Source organism: Dermacentor silvarum, chromosome 1, assembly GCF_013339745.2.
Source record: "Dermacentor silvarum isolate Dsil-2018 chromosome 1, BIME_Dsil_1.4, whole genome shotgun sequence".
NCBI classification, from domain to species: Eukaryota; Metazoa; Arthropoda; class Arachnida; order Ixodida; family Ixodidae; genus Dermacentor; species Dermacentor silvarum.
In genome coordinates, this window is record NC_051154.1 from 207,678,214 (window position 1) to 207,695,918 (window position 17,705).

The following is a 17,705-nucleotide window of genomic DNA, read 5'->3' on the forward strand; positions in this document are numbered from 1 at the left end:
TATTGACTTTGAAGACTGGAGGTTCAACTTCTATATGAAACAAGTGTCATATCTGCGAGTCCTCATATTTCCTTTAATTTGCGAGGCCGAAGCGGGTGATTCCGGGTGTACGGTGCCGAGTGCGCCGACTCCTTATCTCAACTGCATAACCCCACATGGGACCGTATTTCCGACGTATATTAGGCGTCTTGGCATCCTTTTTTTTTTCACGCCCCGTAATGGCCACGCTATAATTGAGGCTGTTTTCCGTAAGGTTGCACTTATGGAACACGTACAAAAGGTTTCAACCCTGATTATGGCGACCGTACGCGTAATGCACAGAGCCAAAAGTCAGCACTGGCGCCGTGCCTAAAATACGTAGGATATGCATTCCCTATGGGGCCGTGTCTGTTTAAGCGTATGATCTTTGAGCGTAATAAAGGCAAGCCGTCCTACGAGCACCAGTTGGTGTGACTGCAAGCTTAATGAAATTTTCAATGCGTATCAATGCGCGCTTCACCTTCAATCCGTGATCGCCAATCTCACAATCTCGCGCAGGCTACACGACGACATGTCGACCATCGTGGTCAACTCCACGGGCATCGTGGGCGTCTTCGGCCATCTCATTGCCATCAACCTGGCTATTCTGTTCCTCCTGCATCCATCGCTGCAGCTCTGGGCTAACTGTCGAGCGCTCGGCAAGAGCGGTAAGCTTCGGGGTTGAGGTGGTACCTCCCGCCCCCTTCCATCCTATATTGTTTAACACAGTGACCGAATAGAGAGGCGAGCAGTTCTTGTTGCAATACCCATTCTTCCATTTTGAGAGTACTTGGGTGCTGCTTACGCACATATATATATATATATATATATATATATATATATATATATATATATATAATTTCCGCACCTGGCCAACGGAAATAAAACAGATCATTATAATCTTAATTGCTTTATTGATCGCGTACCCAGAGATAGATGTTAATACGCTGGAAATGTTAGCCTGGCTGACTGTCTGGCATGCTACTCCGAGTAATGAACGTTCACGTTTAAATCTAGCGCTTTGGCACGCTCTCTGTCAGGGCCCGTGGACGCAGTTTTCGGCAGCCTGTTCGCGCTGTTCCTGGGCTGCGTCACCGTGTTTCCTGTGCGCTACATCTTCGTCAATGAGCTGCCTCCTCTGTCCTCCTGCATCCTCGCCTTCGAACAGGTACGCATCGGTGCTTTCACGCTGTGTACATTTGTTTGCTAACCGCCTTTGGCGAGCCGCCTATGTGTGTGTGTGTGTGTGGAAACCTTGTAACGACTTGATTGCTATAAATGGCCAGCTAGCTTTGTCCCCCAATAATCATTACGGATCGAACGAAAGGAAAAAAAAAGCCACGGTACAGCTTAACGACTAAGACGTTCCACTTATGCGACCGAGGAGATTGTCTGCGCGCTGGTCACAATATATCGTTCAGGCTAAATATGAAAACGCCTGTGCCTGTATAGGTATGTCGGGGAAATTGATGCGCAGATAAACAGGCCGCACTCAACTACGGTTTCGAGATAAGAGGGTTGTATGCACAAATCGAGTTTGTATACCTAGTCAGTGTACTTTTATTTTATTATATTGCGCATAGGCAGTTATAAGTAGCCGATTTCTCATTTCACCACTACTCCAAGTAGTTAACTAGGAAGCTATTCGGCAAGCTGAGACAAAGCCGATTCAGAGGTTCATAGTCGATTCGCGTAATTGTTATATGCCTACAAACTGGACATAAGGTAGCTCGTGAGAAATAGCTTATCAAGGTGATAGGCAAAAATTATCAGCCACCCGAGAGTGACACGAAGCCACAGAGGAAACCCGTACGGGTTTTTTAGAAAGCTTCGCTGTTGAAAACAACATCCTGGTCTGGGGATCGAACTCGGCACCAATGGCTTTACGGGGTGGTCGATCTACCATTTGAGCAAAGCCAGGAGGCTTAGCCAATTGCAAGGTGAGGACGAATATCGACAACTCGAAGCGCAGCGACAGTAAAAATATGGCAAATGCGTTTTGCAGAAATACTATTTTCCCGGCCTATCGTAAAACGTAATCTACCTTGCGGATTTTTGCAAAACGTAATTGCTATATTCAGTTGAGAATCTCAATTGAAAGCTGTCATTAGGCACGTTACTACAATGTTGGTTAATTAGTTAACAAAGTTGTTTATTCATTCACTGAATTAATGTTTGGGCTCTGGGAGAAGTACTGAGAACTAGAGGTACGCAATAGGCAGTAAAAATGATGGATCCTAGTTGCGTATAGCCTTCCGTTATTAACACGAAAGTGTTTTATGCCGGGGTCCACCAAGACTTCACTGACGTGTTTCCGTCACGGAAATACGTCATAGAACATAATACAAAGAAAGAAACCAGAAGAAAAAACTTCCACAAACATGCAAAATTTGGAAATCGAACCCACGACCTCTCGGTCCGCGACGATAGATCGCCGAGCGTTTAAACCATTGCGCCACAAACGCATTTGCAGAGAGCTACACAGACGCGCCTTATATATCCTCCGTGTACCCGCGCTCTTGCTCGGGTCGGTGCCGCCGCCTACGAGCAGAAAAGAGAAGTACTGCATTATGACACTAACGCGCACCGACAGTGAACGCTTCGGTGGTCTCAGCACTACGACGCCTCGATGCCAGCATTCGAAGGGACGCTGGCATCAAGAAGCACTACCAACGCCACCTAGGTGGCGTTCACCGTACTCAGCACAGCGGAGCGTGGCCTCCGCAATTAGCTCTGAAAATGTTTCTGAAGTTGATCGCGGAGGCTGCAATTACGACGCGCTGTACGCGCTGATTTGACTCGGTGACGATTCAGTTACGTGCTTTGTCTTGCGCGTTGTATTAGTGTGTCAGTTACGTGCTTCGTCTTTCGCGTTGTGCTAGCGTGTGCAGCGTAGTGCAGCTTCCATATGCACGACGGTTGCTCATGGTCATCGACGTTGGTAGTCGTGATGGAGGAGACGTGCCACCAGGCGTCAGCGTGGGTGCATCAACGCCTAAGGGCGCTTTAGCCACAAAACACCAATAGACATTATATATCAATGTGCAATAAACATTACACTACTTCTGTGAAGACACGTTTCACTTTCGTGTTCTATACCGATTCCTATATAAGAGGGATCAACCACATTTTTTACTAATCTCGTCGAGATGGTTACTACGGTTCTCTACTAGATAGTCATAACGGTCCAATCGAGCGCCAGTGCTCAATTGAACCGTAATGCAAATGCGGCCACATTGCACAATATTGAGAAATGGCGTGGGTTTAGAAAGTGACTCGCGGTTTAAATCTACAAGCGGCCGACTAGCAACATTATGCGGCAATATGCCGGTGCACATCAGGCACTGAACGCGCGAGGCGTGTACGTGCAAAGGCGAAACGCCCGACGTGGGACGATCGAGAGTCGAAATAGTCGCGGCTTCGGCGCAGATAGCGCGCGCGAATAATGCTCCGCAGAAAACCTGACGAACCACATCTCAGAGCCGTATAGAAAGGCCCAAAGTGAGCCGTTCACGAGTAAAGCAAAGGAAGCAGGAAGTTTTTTTTTTCGAGGCCGATGATGATGACGACGTTGTTTTGTATTAGCATCAGCGTGAGGGCAGCAAGTTGGAATTCCCCAGGCAACCTTGACTGAGAGAGAGAGCACAATTCGCGTTTGATGAGTTTCGCTCACTGATCACCGGGTGATAGTGAGATGGCAGCGGAGGGTGACGCGACTGCTAGCGCGCGAGGACAGCGGCGGGGCGCGCAACGCGGGTCATTCCCGCGTTTCCTTCTAGAATCTACGTCTCCCGCCCGTCGCGCGCAGTTTTTTTCTTTTTTTTTTTTTTTTTTCAGGAGTTCAAGCGGCGAATCTTCAAGCGACAATATGCATCTTAACCGTGGTTAAAATAACTACCTCGAAGCACGCCTCCTTTAGGCTATTTTGAAACACCCGGAACACATAGCTGCTCTCATATCGTTTGCAAACACGTGTTCTCAATAGTCAGGTCTTGCTATATGACCGCGTGCAGTGAGGTCATCTTGGAAAAGGTACAGTATACACTAAAACGCGCATTTCTGACAAGAAACGTCCCATGTGCGTAACAGCCAAATGTTCCTTATAGAAGCGCTGATTGCTGCCTTGTTACGCATATTTCGTGCAAATTGGCTTTGAGACGAAGAACCACGCGCACGCCGTCATTTCACTCCCGCTGAGCGAGCTTGATTCTGGAAATGTCCGCCACTATAAAAAGCAACTTTCCGGTTCGCCTGGGAAATGGGCAAGACGAGTGCATACGTTTTTATCGTGTGCCCGCCAGTGAGATGGGAAGTGTCCTTGAAGAGGCCATCGAACGGCGCTCATCTGGCAACTGTTTCTGACGAGTGATTGTGGTGCGCCTCGGGGAAACCGGTCATCTCGGCCGATCCGCGGCACACATCGCTGTAGGCTACGGCGCCAATGTGACTGAAAGTGGCTCTTATTCCTTTTCTTTCTTTTTAATTTTCTTTGATCAGTAGAGTTGTAGGTACAATGACTTGTTTTTTTCCGTTAGTCGGCGCACGCGTGCAGGCCGGTACGATTGCCCTCAGCCCACGAGACAAAACTGCTTCGCCTTTGCTCGAAGCACCCTTCTGTACGCGATTTAGTTGTTTGCCGGTTGCCCGTCTGATGACTTTGATCGTCGCAAGGACTGGCGTAAAATGACAACAACAACAAAAAAAAAAAAAAAAAAGACGCGGGCGCCTTCGAGATTAGTGTTGAAACATAGCCGTATACGTGCGCACTTTGCATGAGGCTGCGCCGCGATGACGTTCGAGTGCAAGCACAAAGCGATTCTCTGCCACACTGACCTGAATGTGGTTACGTTAGAGCACTATGACTTTTGCAACGCCAGCTCCCTCCTTTTCGTATCCCCTTTTTCGTGAGCAGCGCGGTGTCATCACGGCGTGGTCATTTCTCGCCACCCCGGCTGTGCCCCCTGCTCGTCGATCGAATGAGCTTACAATGCAGAAGGCGGAGTGAGCGCCAAGGTAACAACTGGTGTGCCTGCTTCATCTTCGTCCATGACACTGTTTCACCACCCGCCTTTGGTTGGCTCAGTAAAGAAGCCGGTGCCGTAAAATTCACCGCCCCATAAGAAAGCTGCGATGAAAACCGTGTCTATATGGGTTGAAAACCAGAACGATGAAATGTGAGCTCCCACGAAAGCCTATAGTCGTCATGCCTTTATTAATGTTTTTTTTTGTCGATCTTTTTCAGGTACGACTACTGATGAAAGCGTACGCGTACACGAGGGAGATTGTTGGCCGAGTGCTCAAGCACGCGGAGCTGAAAGGTGCGTCATCGTCGTAGTCACCATCTCTTGTTCCAACTTCCCAGTGCATCGGGTTCGGTGAAGTTTTGCTTATCTATGGGACGAAGTACGTCGCACGGAGTGTGACCCGTAACATTGCTTATCCTATAGTGACCGCAGCAATGGGTATGAAACAACGGTTTAACTAGTTGTATGTTCGAGCGCTGTTTTTTCCGTTTTTTTTTTTCTTTTTTTTTTTACAGCAAGGGTAGCACGGCAAGACGTTTATCCTATACTCTCCCAAGCAGGTTCACAAGTTTTGCAAAAGTAGTAAATTAAACAGCAAGACCCTTGTAATAATTAGACAGAGATTAAATATCAGAACTGCACGTTGTGACATTTCAGTGCCACTGTCCTCGTAACTGTCACCGTCGTCATTCTATGTGTATACACTTCAGGACTAAGGCCTCTGCCAGTGATGTCAAATTACCCATGTTTTGCGTCAGCTGACTCCATTCTATGCCTGAAGATTTCCCAATCCCATCACACCACCTAATCCTCTGTGATCCTCGACTGCACTTCGCTTCCCTTGGTAACCATTCCGTTACTGTAACAGAACACCAGTTATCTGCTCTGCACATTACATCAGCTGTTAACAGATTATGCCGCACAGTATAGAGAAGGATGGAGACAGAAACGCACACATGAGCGTTATACATCTGACCTTATTAGAAAAGACGCCGCACATTTTATACATAAGTGGACCCGACTATAGCGCCCACATTGCATTATCTTTTATCTCCGGGCTTCGACTGTTGGACCATGTATGTATAAAATGTGTTGCATCTTTCGTAATAAACTCAGTTGTAAGTCCTACAGCGCCCGCATGCGCGTAGGACTGAGCAGGCGCTGCAGAACTTACGCACGCGCGCGTTCGCGTGTGCGTTCGCGTGTGCGTTCGTTTTCCACTTCGTTCTTGCTGCATGTCACAGGGAACCAACTCTCCCAGATCAAGCTACTTCTATACGTGGCCTGCCGAACGTCACTTCTTTCTCTTAACCTCGCCTAAAACATCGGCTATCCGCTTTTGCTCTGTACGATTTAATTATTCATTATTTCGGACTCCCTCTCACTTAAAGTTATACCTATCTATATTTTGACATCGCTCGTTACGCGGTTCTTGGCTACCTTTCTTTATCCTCCACGTTTCGACTCCGTGGGTTAGTACTGATTGCCTACGCTTCTCTTTAAAAAATATCTGTAAATCTACCAGGGATGACCTTGTAGTGCCTGCTTCCTGTTGAAAAAAGTCCGATTTCCATTCCATGTGTGCCTTACCATGCGATGACCTCTCCATTATTCGTAAACATAACTGAAGAGTTAACAGTTAGTGTTCACTTAAAGCTTACTCTCTTTTACAGATCTAAAAATTGCAAACAGAAGTTCGTATGTGCGTAATATAGTTAATTTTTAACGCAACCGTTCTTCCCGTTTTACTCGACACACAGAACGCATATATTCTACGGCCACGGCGCATAAACTACGAATTTCAAACATTTTGTGTGACGAAGTCGACTTAAAGAAAATAGAGTTCCGAGCGGAAACACCGTTAACGAACAGCTTCTGCTTTCGCATCGTTGAGAAATGGGGTCTGAAAGTATACTTGCGTGGAAGCGTAAGCACCGAATGTCTCGTATGACGCCTCCTGAATTACAAAAGTACAAGCAATTGGGGCCTGTGAGTACCGTAACTATCCAGGAATAATCCCTCAACGTCCACTTGCGGGAAACGCCAGCTATTTCCTCGCTTATTATAATACCCGGTTTCTTGATATAATCTCCCATTTCCCCACTGGCAGATTGTACTCTTATGTACGCGTAATGCGTGTGCACTAATGTGAAGATTTTTTTTTCTCCGCGTGGTCACTTGACCATCCAGCGAAGAGTGAAAACAACCACGTGGAGCTGACGCTACCGGGACTATCCTGCGTCCTCTACTTCCTCTTCGCGCCCACTCTGATCTACAGGGATTCCTATCCCAGGCAAGTGAATGCTTTTGCCGTGACAACGCTTGAACAGCACATGCATACTTCGCACGCGCGCCGCTAACGTTCAGACCAGGTGTCGATAAACCTCTGAACGAACTTATAGGCTTGTTGATTAACGCGCGAAGAAGGCAGTTCTTTCGTATCTTCTAGCTGGATGTCAAGACTGGCAATCGCCACTTATATCATCTTTTCTTGATTGCGATCGTTTTGCTAAAAGTGACCCGTCAACGGGACACAAAATACGTCAAGCAGAGTGACCGTTTTTCCTTGTATTTGTCAGCGCAACTTCTGTACGGTCAGTATAGATTATAAGCCTAGAGCTTGTTAATCCAAAAGAATAAGACAAGAGTTGACAGGAAGACGAAGGCTTGAAGTGATTAACAGTGGGTTAAACAATGTATATCGCTGCCAACGTTTCAACGAGGGATTTGTCTTCGTCGAATGTTGGCTCCTGCGAGATTCCTTGTCCAATCACTGCTAATCATTACAGCATGTTAAGCGAGCTGCTCGAAAACCCGCCTTCAGTAGTCATGTTAGATCCAAGGAATATCAGCGTGCGTAGTTACCAACTACTCCGGTAGCTGCAGCGTAGCCTGCTGTGAAAACGTAGTTTCGGAACATCACTGTTCTCGATTGGTTCTTTGCAATACAGGCCTCAGCGTGTTGCATATACGCGCGTTATGCTCAAACTATGTTGTTGTCAGGCAACAATGTTATAGGACGTCGATCGTGCGTATAGTAAAAGGCGCGCGCACACACACTGACTTGCGCGCATCGTTAATATTTCAGAACGCCCAAGGTTCGCTGGGGTGCCGTGCTGTGGTACACGGGCCAGTTCTTCGCGTGCGTGGCCATGTATTCCGTGGTGCTGAACCACTTCATCAAGGACCTCTTCTGTGACGCCGGCAAGGAAGGGTTCCAGCTGTTGGGCTTCACGCTCACCGGTTGTGCCATTATACTGCTGGGCAGCATCAGCATGTTCCTCGTCTTCTACGGCTTTCTTCACTGCTGGCTCAACATTTTCGCCGAGGCCATGCGCTTCGGAGACCGACTCTTCTACCTGGTGCGTGCCCTATGCATATAGACGCAACCTCGTCAAGCTCGGGAGCACTCTTATAGCGCAGCGCTACCAGTATACAGGGACACTAAGCGGTACTACACCGTGCTAAGAGTGCAATGACGGGAAAAAATATCTCCTCTTGAAAAGCTCCTCTGAAAACGATTATTCTCGGCGGTCGCAGCGGCGCTCCATCGGCGATTCGTTTACATTGGGGCTGCATATTATCTCGTTGCTCGTGATGCTCGCGCTGTATTTTGAACGGCAGTACATGGACTGGTAAAATCAAGGATTGGTGCATCAAGTTTTCGTAAAACTTGATGCATCATTCGTAAAATAAGAGCCCAAATTCGTAAAATTCACGAAAAATTCGGCAGCGTTGGCAGATATATGGTACAATTAACATGGAAACTAGGATACTTGCAGGTTATCTCACTCCTGTTCTGGATTGAAAGTTGTCACACCTGATTCTCGTTGTCGCTTTCTGTTTCTGCGCCGGCCTTATGTATTTTCTTTCGTCGCATTCGCAGGACTGGTGGAATAGCACTAGTTACGCGGACTACTACCGGTCTTGGAACTTGGTCGTTCACGACTGGCTCTTCAATTACGTCTACCGTGATGCCTACAAGGTGAGTGCGTGGCCGTCTATCCTTATGTTCGTTACCTGATTGGCAATGAGCACTTTATTTCTGGCCCATAGACCCTAATGGCGAAGGCCGTACCGCTATTGGCAGGACCGCGTATTTAGCATTCGCATCTTCGAGTATAGCTGCGACAAAGTTTTGTCGACAGAAACCCATGCGGTTATCTGAGCGTATAAGACGCACTCACGCGCAGAAACCAAAAACGTGCAACTCTCTTGTGCCCGCGCCTGGGACAAGCTACTTGGTTTCTTTGGCTTGTCACTCCAGTGCGGTGGGCACCTGTGCACGCATTATTGCTCATCGTCGCTGTATAGCTGTTATATGTGAAATACATTAACGGCTCGTGTTGCTTCTTTCGGCATATCGTTCGTTCTATGACATTGGCTTTCGTGAGACCATGTTGAAACGAAGGGCCACTGTTGTCTGCTGCATAACACAGGGTCACGGGTTAAAAAAACCCGACCGCAGCGCATTCTGATGGGCTCGAAATGCAAAAATGCTAGTGTACCGAGCATTTGGCGCAAGTTAATCCCTGGTGCCCGATTGATTTGGCACTCGGAACAAAAACTGTGGGATAAAACTTCATTGCGTCTCAAAATTGGTATGCAGCTAATTCTCGAAACTTGGCATTTGTTAAGAAAACTCATGAATTCGGTCTTCCTGACTCAAGTGCTGGTAGAAATTGAAGGAGTTATTGTCTTCATTGAGGCACATATGGACAGTGCCGCTTGTAGCACATAAAAACCGTCTGTCCTTTACAGTAAGGTACTTTGCATCTCTGCCACGTGTCTTTTACAAGCAGCTAGTGCCCCGTTCTCTGATCCTTATGCCCGAAGTTGGAACTGGCTTCATAAGATCCTTCTTCTTCGCCATAAGGGAATGTATTCGCGGTCGATGACAGTCTGCCACTCTGCTTTGTAGTAATGTCGTTTTTCTATTACAGAGCATGCCGCTTCATAAAACAGTATCTTAAATGCTCGATCGGAGCCTTCACTCTCTCGCTCGCAGGTAGATTACTGCCATTGCGGCCTCTCACAATGCTCGATGCAGGATGTATTCGTTTACTCCATTTTTTTTTCTTCTGTTGCCGAGAGGCACGCGTTCGAAGCGACTGCAGTTTTCGTCTTCCTTGTCCTCGCTGGTCGTGTAGATTCTTGGAGACGTCGTGTCTTGAAGAGACGAGGACTGCGCATACAGATTTCGTCGCTGACACACTTATCATCGTCTCCCGGTGGAGAACGTGTTCTCAGTTAACTTGATCCCTAAAAAGAACGTGCATCCCATTACAGTGGAATCTCGATGATACGAATCTCACGGGGTAACGAAAAATGTTCGTATTAGCCGATATTCGTATCATCGAAACACAATTAAAACTAATTTAAAGAGTCAGAGGTGAACTCACTCAGGCACACGCACGTAAAAAGCATTTACAGTATAGACCACTTATAACGTAACCGTTTATAGTGCAGAACTGGCTACAACGCGGCCTTTTCCGACTCCCGTTTACCCTCCCATAGAACTCCATGTATACGCATACCGCTTGCAGTGCAGCCGCGTGAGACATAATGCGGCTTCCGCGGGAGAATCTCGCCGACAAGGGCGGTAGCGAGCACGCTTCTCAACGATGTGCGCCTACTGATGGGAGAGGAGATGAACGAGGGCGATGCAGAGGAGGAGCTTGAGACGTGAAACATGAGTCCAAGGGCGATAAAATCGTCGCCGCGCGCCGTATGCGCGAGTGAAAGCGCGCGGGGGACGCGCGCCTTCTCGGAGAGCGACCGTTTGCAAGGGTAACTGGCGACGCAATGTCCCATGCGAAAGGAGCAAAGCGGGAAGGCAGCGCGGGAGGGAGGGAGAGAGGGCGGCTTCTACTCTGCCAACAAATGCGTTCTTGTACTTTGCGCCTGTGCCGGCTGTCGGTGTTGTCGCGCGCACCGTATCTTGAAAGCGATCTCCACACGGCTCTGACCTTTGTATGCGCTGTGCTTACGCCGCTCAGTTTCCGTTGAAGCGATAGACCGCACGCACCTTCACTCGCTGTGAGGGCCGCGCTTCCCCACGCCTGCGTGGGGAAAAGCACAAAGGAAAAACCACGAAAGCAACAAAAGCGCCACCGCTTCAAACTCTTCGCGCGCAGTCGCGGCCTCCGCGCTCCCCGGCGCCGCGTCAGCGCCTACGCACCAAAAGAGAAAGGGAGAAAACGCGTGACTGCGCGCTGTTCTCTTTCGCGGCCGTCGGTGGGGCGGCGTTTATTCGTATCAACCGACGCGGTTCGAAAATCGATTTGTAACAACCGTTCTCTAGCACGTTGCAAAGTAATGGCATGGCGCTCAGCCGAGACCACAGAAAAATTCGTATCATCCGGAAATTTGTATTAGCCGTGATCGTATTATCGAGATTCCAATATATATGAAATGAGCACAACGTCCTGCAATTAGTTGAAACCGTTGTCCGAGCCATGAACCCACGCTCAAAAGTAAAGCAAGTGATTGTTGCATTGCAGCATAAGCTATGAAATTGGGGATTCAAAGCACCGCCAATGTCACAACAGGTCTCAACTGCCAATGTCACAACAGGTCTCAACGGTCTGTCTGCTCACTTGATTTCACCAGCGCTGCTAAGTCATGTCCCTATTAAATTTGTTTATTTTTCGCTGGGTCTATTTCCACCTGACAAGGGGAGTACATGCCTCGCTAGAGTTTTTCATGTCTAAGTGTTTACTTGAGATGAAGAAGCGTCCGAAAACACCAGGATTTCGGTATTCAATAGGCCGCCGTCGTCGCTGTAGCTGCGTCATTCCGCGCAGTCATTTTTAAAACGCTGTATAGCCAAACTTCAAATCAAACCAAATCAAACTTTACTTGTTTCCCATTTGTACGAAATAAATGGAGGGGGTTGAGAAAATAGCCGCGATGAACTGCTTGAGTTCTTAACATCCGCTGTGTTTCTGTCAACAGCGCCCTCGAAAAAAAAGTTTTCTGGGAAGCTAGTGCCATTTATTAGCGCAGCGTTCACATCAAAATGATGAAATGGCCAGCACTCGTCAGTGGTAGAGCAGTTTTTTCACGTGCTCAGGCCGGGCTTGGGCGGGGCTTGGGCACGGCGTGTGCTTTTTGACGCGGGCCCGGGCCGGGCTCGGGCTTTCTGGTGGTGTGCATGTAACGTGCAGCGAGTTATTCTCGGGCGTCTCAACTCTGAAAAACATGTATTTTTTGGTCTCGGGCCGGGTTCGGGCCAGTTTCGAGCCGGGCTCGGGCCGGGCTCGGGCCTAAAGTAAAGGGGTGGCGGGCCGGGCCGGGCGGGTAACGCAGAATATTTCCGGGCCCGGGTCTCGCCATAAAAGTTTTGATCGGGCTCGGTCGGGCCGCCCAACGTAAAAACGGGCCTGGGCCGGGCTCGGGCTGAAAAAATCGGCCCGTGCAGTGCTCTAGTCTGTGGCACTCGGTAGACGAAAGGAAATACTTGGACGACTGAGACTCGTCACGGGCATGTTTTGAAGGAAGCGCCTGGACGAGTGAGAGTCGTCCTTGGCACCGAAAGCGTAAATTTAATTCGCACTGTGGCCAGAATGAAATCCTTATTGTGACCAAATATTTGGCTGTAAATTTGCTTAACTGATAGGATATTCATAAAGGGGCAATCAGTGACTAGTCCGGAGAGTGACTGCCTATATAGTGCACGATCCTTTTTTTTTTTTTTTTTCATGCTAAAATCGCGCCGTATCGTGCGTCACGTTACACGTATCTCAGGCTCGGTAACGGTGCGCATTTTAGCGAGGATCCACCAGGACTTCGAGTCAGGTCTTGCGGCTTATCAACGTCATCTTGAAAACTGTGGCTTTCTTTTTCTTTTATTCAAATATAAATAAAAAGGAGTCTTTGTCGCCATATGCTGGCGACGGCTACAACTTCTCACTCGGTGAAAGTTACAATAAGAAAATTTACAGAAAAATATATATTCTTGCTCTACTTAAGAAAATGTAGCGACGCAATGGTGAAAGTCACGAAAAGTTGCAAATCCGTGTCTGTCACAGGCAGTCAATTATGTTTCGAACAGACGCACGAATGCGACGCTTCTAACTACACACGGTGTGCTCAAAGAAGAGTTGAAGAGCGCTCCTTGACAACCTCGAAGTTCACGGGCGGGCACCCTCTTCTGCTTGCAGGCCTTCAACTATAACAAGAAACTGGCCATGCTGGTTGTTTTCTTCCTGTCCGCCCTGGTTCACGAATACATCTTGGCTCTCAGCTACCGATTCTTCTTTCCCGTCGTCCTGGTCGTCTACGGCACCCTCGGAGGTAAATACGCGCCGCGCTTGCTATGAGAGAAATTGTGCTTACAGCTGGAGAGCATGTGTCCTTTTTTGTCGGTGACTTTCCGCGATTTCACAGTAGTGCACACAGTGAAAGCCACCCATAATCAGAGAAATGCTAGGGGCAAAAAAAAATGCTCGGTGGGAGATATTGTGCCATCAGTTTACAAGCTTTAACATTAATAATTAACTATGCAAAGTACGCGAATGCTGCTTTTGTATATGCTTTATGCTCTTTGGCAAATATTATGCACAGGAGTTGCACTTACCAAGGGGGTAATTAACGATTTGTTAACCAACCTTTTATTTACATAGGCACATATGTTGCAAATGCAGAACTGTCAGTTTTTGCCCTGTAGACAAGCCCACTTGGAACCTTGAAACTATAGCCCCACTTTTGGGAAATACGCCCTCAACATCTGCGGCAAAAATCCATTTTTCAATGTCAACTTGAACAGGTATACATTGAGGATGTATATTATCCAATATTGAGGATGTATTGCCTAAAACTAGGTCAGTATAAGAACCTTGAGACTACAGCGCACACACAAGTCCGCATGCCTTGTGGGGATCGCGATATGCATTACCGCGTCTCAAACCCCACTTCGCGCGTGGTGACTGCCATTTGCCAAGCTCGATCTCCGGGAAGCGTATTTCTATTTGCGGGCGTACCACCGCCCCAGTGTCTGTTAGCGGCGAGAAGTTGGAGTGGCGCTCTCTCTCGATCCCGAGTGACGTCACGGCTAGGACGCCGCTCGCTTCGGCTCCCGTGCCTGCCGCTCGCGCTCGTTCTCTTCGTGCATGCTCGATGTATGGGGTGCGCCAGCCGCACTTCCTGAAGGATGCTTTGGCTGCTTTCTGCTGTCACGGCTAAAGTGCAGTCTCTTTTTCGAAACTGCGTGAATCGGGAAAATTTGCTGCTTGGATATCGAAGCTATATAGAGTTGCCAGGGTTACTGCTTTTGCAACGCAGAGGTGTGCCATGTCCGTTCATAAATATTGCGTAAAAAAACAATGTCTGCAAATTCAGAAAACAAAATTTAATTGTACCACGCTTCGCTCCAAACTTAACATTCCTGTATTACTTAGTTATGGCAGACATTTCGTTTTACACGGTAGAGCAATATCGGTATTTGGTGCCAACATTATATATATATATATATATATATATATATATATATATATATATATATATATATATATATATAAATCAGTGTGTTAGAATAGGATACTGCCTGCGAAGCTTTCGTCAAGCTTCTTATTGCTCTGTAGCGTTGTTCTACTGAAAGTGGGCACTGCAGTAATGCGTACATACAAGAGTTAGACAACTCCCGCAATGGAAGCAACCGACAATCATTATAAAGGTATGACGAGGCGCGCATTGTTCGCGAAACCCTTCCGTTCACTACAACCTCGAATTGAAACCAAGAAGGAGTCCTTTACAGCGCCAACTGGAATGGCTATAACATACTCGAGGCACTAGAGTGCAGCTTAGGCTGCCTGCTCTTCCAGACAGCTTCGTCATGCAACATCGTCACGCAACTATACCATCTGCATGACGATGTCTCGAACCACAATGGTGTTTAATTATGCGAACTGAGAACTATTCGCTGCGTCAGCCCATAAAAGACCCCCTCGTACACCAGCCTCATAAACAAAACACCATATATGCGAGCCTCATATGAATTCACCTGATTTTTGACCTGCTTCTGTGAATGCTGATATTTTCTATGTGTCCCTTACTACTAAATAATGAAGCTTCGGCTTCTATCTGGCTGCAGCCATATGGTCTAAAAGGCATATTTCGCCCCAATAGTTGCGCCGAGCAGCTGTGTCAGTTTCGCCAAGTAGATCGGTCAGAACGGTTCCCCAAGCAACAAGCGGCGCTAAGTTGTTGAACTGACTAGAGCGTGTAGCACTGAAAAGAGAATAAATATTGGCCCATGCCTTTTTGTGAGCGGCAAACAGCTTAAAGCCTCAATTAGCTTTACTTAAAATTACCGCCGCTTAAAATTAACTGGTTAAGAACGGCTTAATTTTGAGAAGCAGTTCAAAAAAGCAAACGGTACTGGCACAATCTATACTGATGTGTTGCTTAGTCCTCGTGCTACTGCCGAACGTTTCTGTGAATAACTGCGAGAATTCAATATTTTGCCACTGAACCGCTCGTCGTGAGCAAAAAAAAAAAAATTCTGGGTTAAAGTCAAGATAAATATTGTAGAAGTCCTATATAGCCAGCGTTTCTTACACGATTTTAGCACCACGGCAAGTATGGTCGCTTAACTAGGTTGTTCTATCCTATGTTTTCGCGTTAATGCTTTTATTATCCACGTGAGCTACCGCTGCAGAGTGTAGAACTGCACATGAAAAACCCACACCGCTCCGGACTGATCTCCGTTGGCCGGCACTGTAACGTTGCCTTTGAGGAAAAAAAAAAATGTCGCAGTTTCGCCTGAAAGGCGAAGCATCAATTGCGATAGCGAATTAGTAGATAGCAAATTCGGAGTAGGGATAGTAGTTTTATCGTCTGCATAAACTTGGACACATTCGCTTACTAACTGAATTAACAAGCGTGGTTTCAGCGCGCCCAAGCAAACATGAATAGATCACACTGAATGGCCTCAGCTACTTCTAACACCTTGGGCTGCAGACGACTGTCAAAACGCTGGCAGCAAGCGCAGCCGCCGCAGCAGGCGAAGGTTCGTGCGTTCATCGCTTCAACGGAAACTGAGCGGCGAATGCACAGCGCATACAAATGTCAGTGCCGTGTGGAGATAAGAGACGGTGCGGGCGACCGCCACAGTCTGGCAAAGTACGAGCGCGGTTGTTGGCAGAGTAGAAGCTTCGCCACCCCCCCTCCCTCCCGCGCTGCCTTCCCGCTTTCTTGCTTTCGCGTGGGAGATTGAGTGGCAAGTTGCCCTTGCGCCCGGTTGCAAGATACGCATTTGGTGCAGAAGCACAGTGTCGCCCCGCCTCCCTCCCTCCCATACCCCCACGGGCTTTCGCGCGACGGTCGCGTTTGCTTTCCGCCGTGCGTTCACTCTCCGTGATAGCGCGCGTCCCCCGCGCGCTTTCGCTCGCGCATACGGCGCGCGGCGACGATTTTATCGCCCTTGGACTTTATACGGAACCTCACGGCGACGCCGACGACGCCGACGACAGAAATCCGATTGAAGTGTCGATATAATTGCTATCGCAATAATATATTGTTGTCTAGAAAATAAGCTTTCAATAAATTTGGACGAACCAAGACATCGCCAAAATATATTTGAGAGGACTGTCATAAGTGCAAGCAGCGTAGGGAACGAGAGCGAACAAACAGAAACGTTGCAGAAGGCGCCCGGACGCAGCCTGAACTGTAGCAGACAAGCGCCAATCCTTGCCATGACGTCATGCGAGCAGTGCTCGCAGCGCCGCTTTTGTTCGTTCTCGGGGCTAATACAGAGGACAAGGCTAGCACGCCTGAGCTACATTTTTGCGCAAACCAGTGCTTCTCTCCCCCGGAGTCGAGTTGCATGTGCGAACGTCACCGGGACGTGCCATGATTGTTCGTCCCGTGATTGCCCCGTTAGGGTGCCCTAGCCCCGTGTTTAGCGCCAGTAATGTGGAGGTGGGAAACGGGTGCTACCTTTAATCTTTAATACCCCTTGATGAGTGCAACTGTTCACTTGCTTACGTCTTGTTGTTCTGCTGGCAGATCTTGTAGCCTTGCCACCGGCAGTAGTCACCGTAGGGCATACAGTGGCGTGGACGCGCTTTCTGCGGATGCTCCGCTCTAACAACCATCTTCTGCCTATGCTTTGCTTTCCAGTGGCGCTGATGTTTGCGACGAAAAAGAAGACGGCGCGCTTCTGGAACGTGTTCCTGTGGATCACGCTAATCGCCGGATGGGGGATGATACTCATCTTTTACACAGTGGAATTCTACTCTAGGATCAACTGCCCCACGTCCAAGGTACGTACAAGTCGTGTCCGGGCGATCGCCTGAACGAGCTTGCGTGCGGAACCTGCATGTGATGTAATATTTGAGTACAGCAACTTGGGCTTGTTGGGTTCCGGTCGACTTGAATGCAAAGCGCGCGAAAAAGTCTGACACGCGGTGATAAGCTCATCCTGGCGCCTTTCCTGGCTTTGTTCTTTCTGTTCAGTGTGCGGGTGTAGTAATCACTTTCACGAGCAGACACTGTTGCACTCGGAAGTGAAGCGCTTGTTTGAGGCTCCTGCTCATGAGGATGGTATTCCAAGGAGCGCGTGTTCGACGCACTGTGAACTCCCTCCCATGTGGCTGAACACTACGCCTCCTATAAAAAGCACGTGCGCCCCACAACACTGACGTCGTGCGTGGTGATGTA

General features: G+C 48.2%; 1 protein-coding gene across 1 annotated transcript in view; it reads left to right on the plus strand.

Moving 5' to 3' along the window:
• The window catches only part of LOC119436658 (uncharacterized), an 83,066-nt gene that overhangs the window by 64,292 nt on the left and 1,069 nt on the right, over window positions 1-17,705 (plus strand). Inside the window, exons 2-9 of the mRNA XM_049659450.1 lie at window positions 445-686; window positions 1,059-1,186; window positions 5,261-5,336; window positions 7,233-7,335; window positions 8,131-8,404; window positions 8,929-9,027; window positions 13,208-13,340; window positions 17,166-17,308. Coding sequence (XP_049515407.1) covers window positions 445-686; window positions 1,059-1,186; window positions 5,261-5,336; window positions 7,233-7,335; window positions 8,131-8,404; window positions 8,929-9,027; window positions 13,208-13,340; window positions 17,166-17,308 — 1,198 coding nt within the window. The remainder of the gene's footprint in view (window positions 1-444; window positions 687-1,058; window positions 1,187-5,260; window positions 5,337-7,232; window positions 7,336-8,130; window positions 8,405-8,928; window positions 9,028-13,207; window positions 13,341-17,165; window positions 17,309-17,705) is intronic.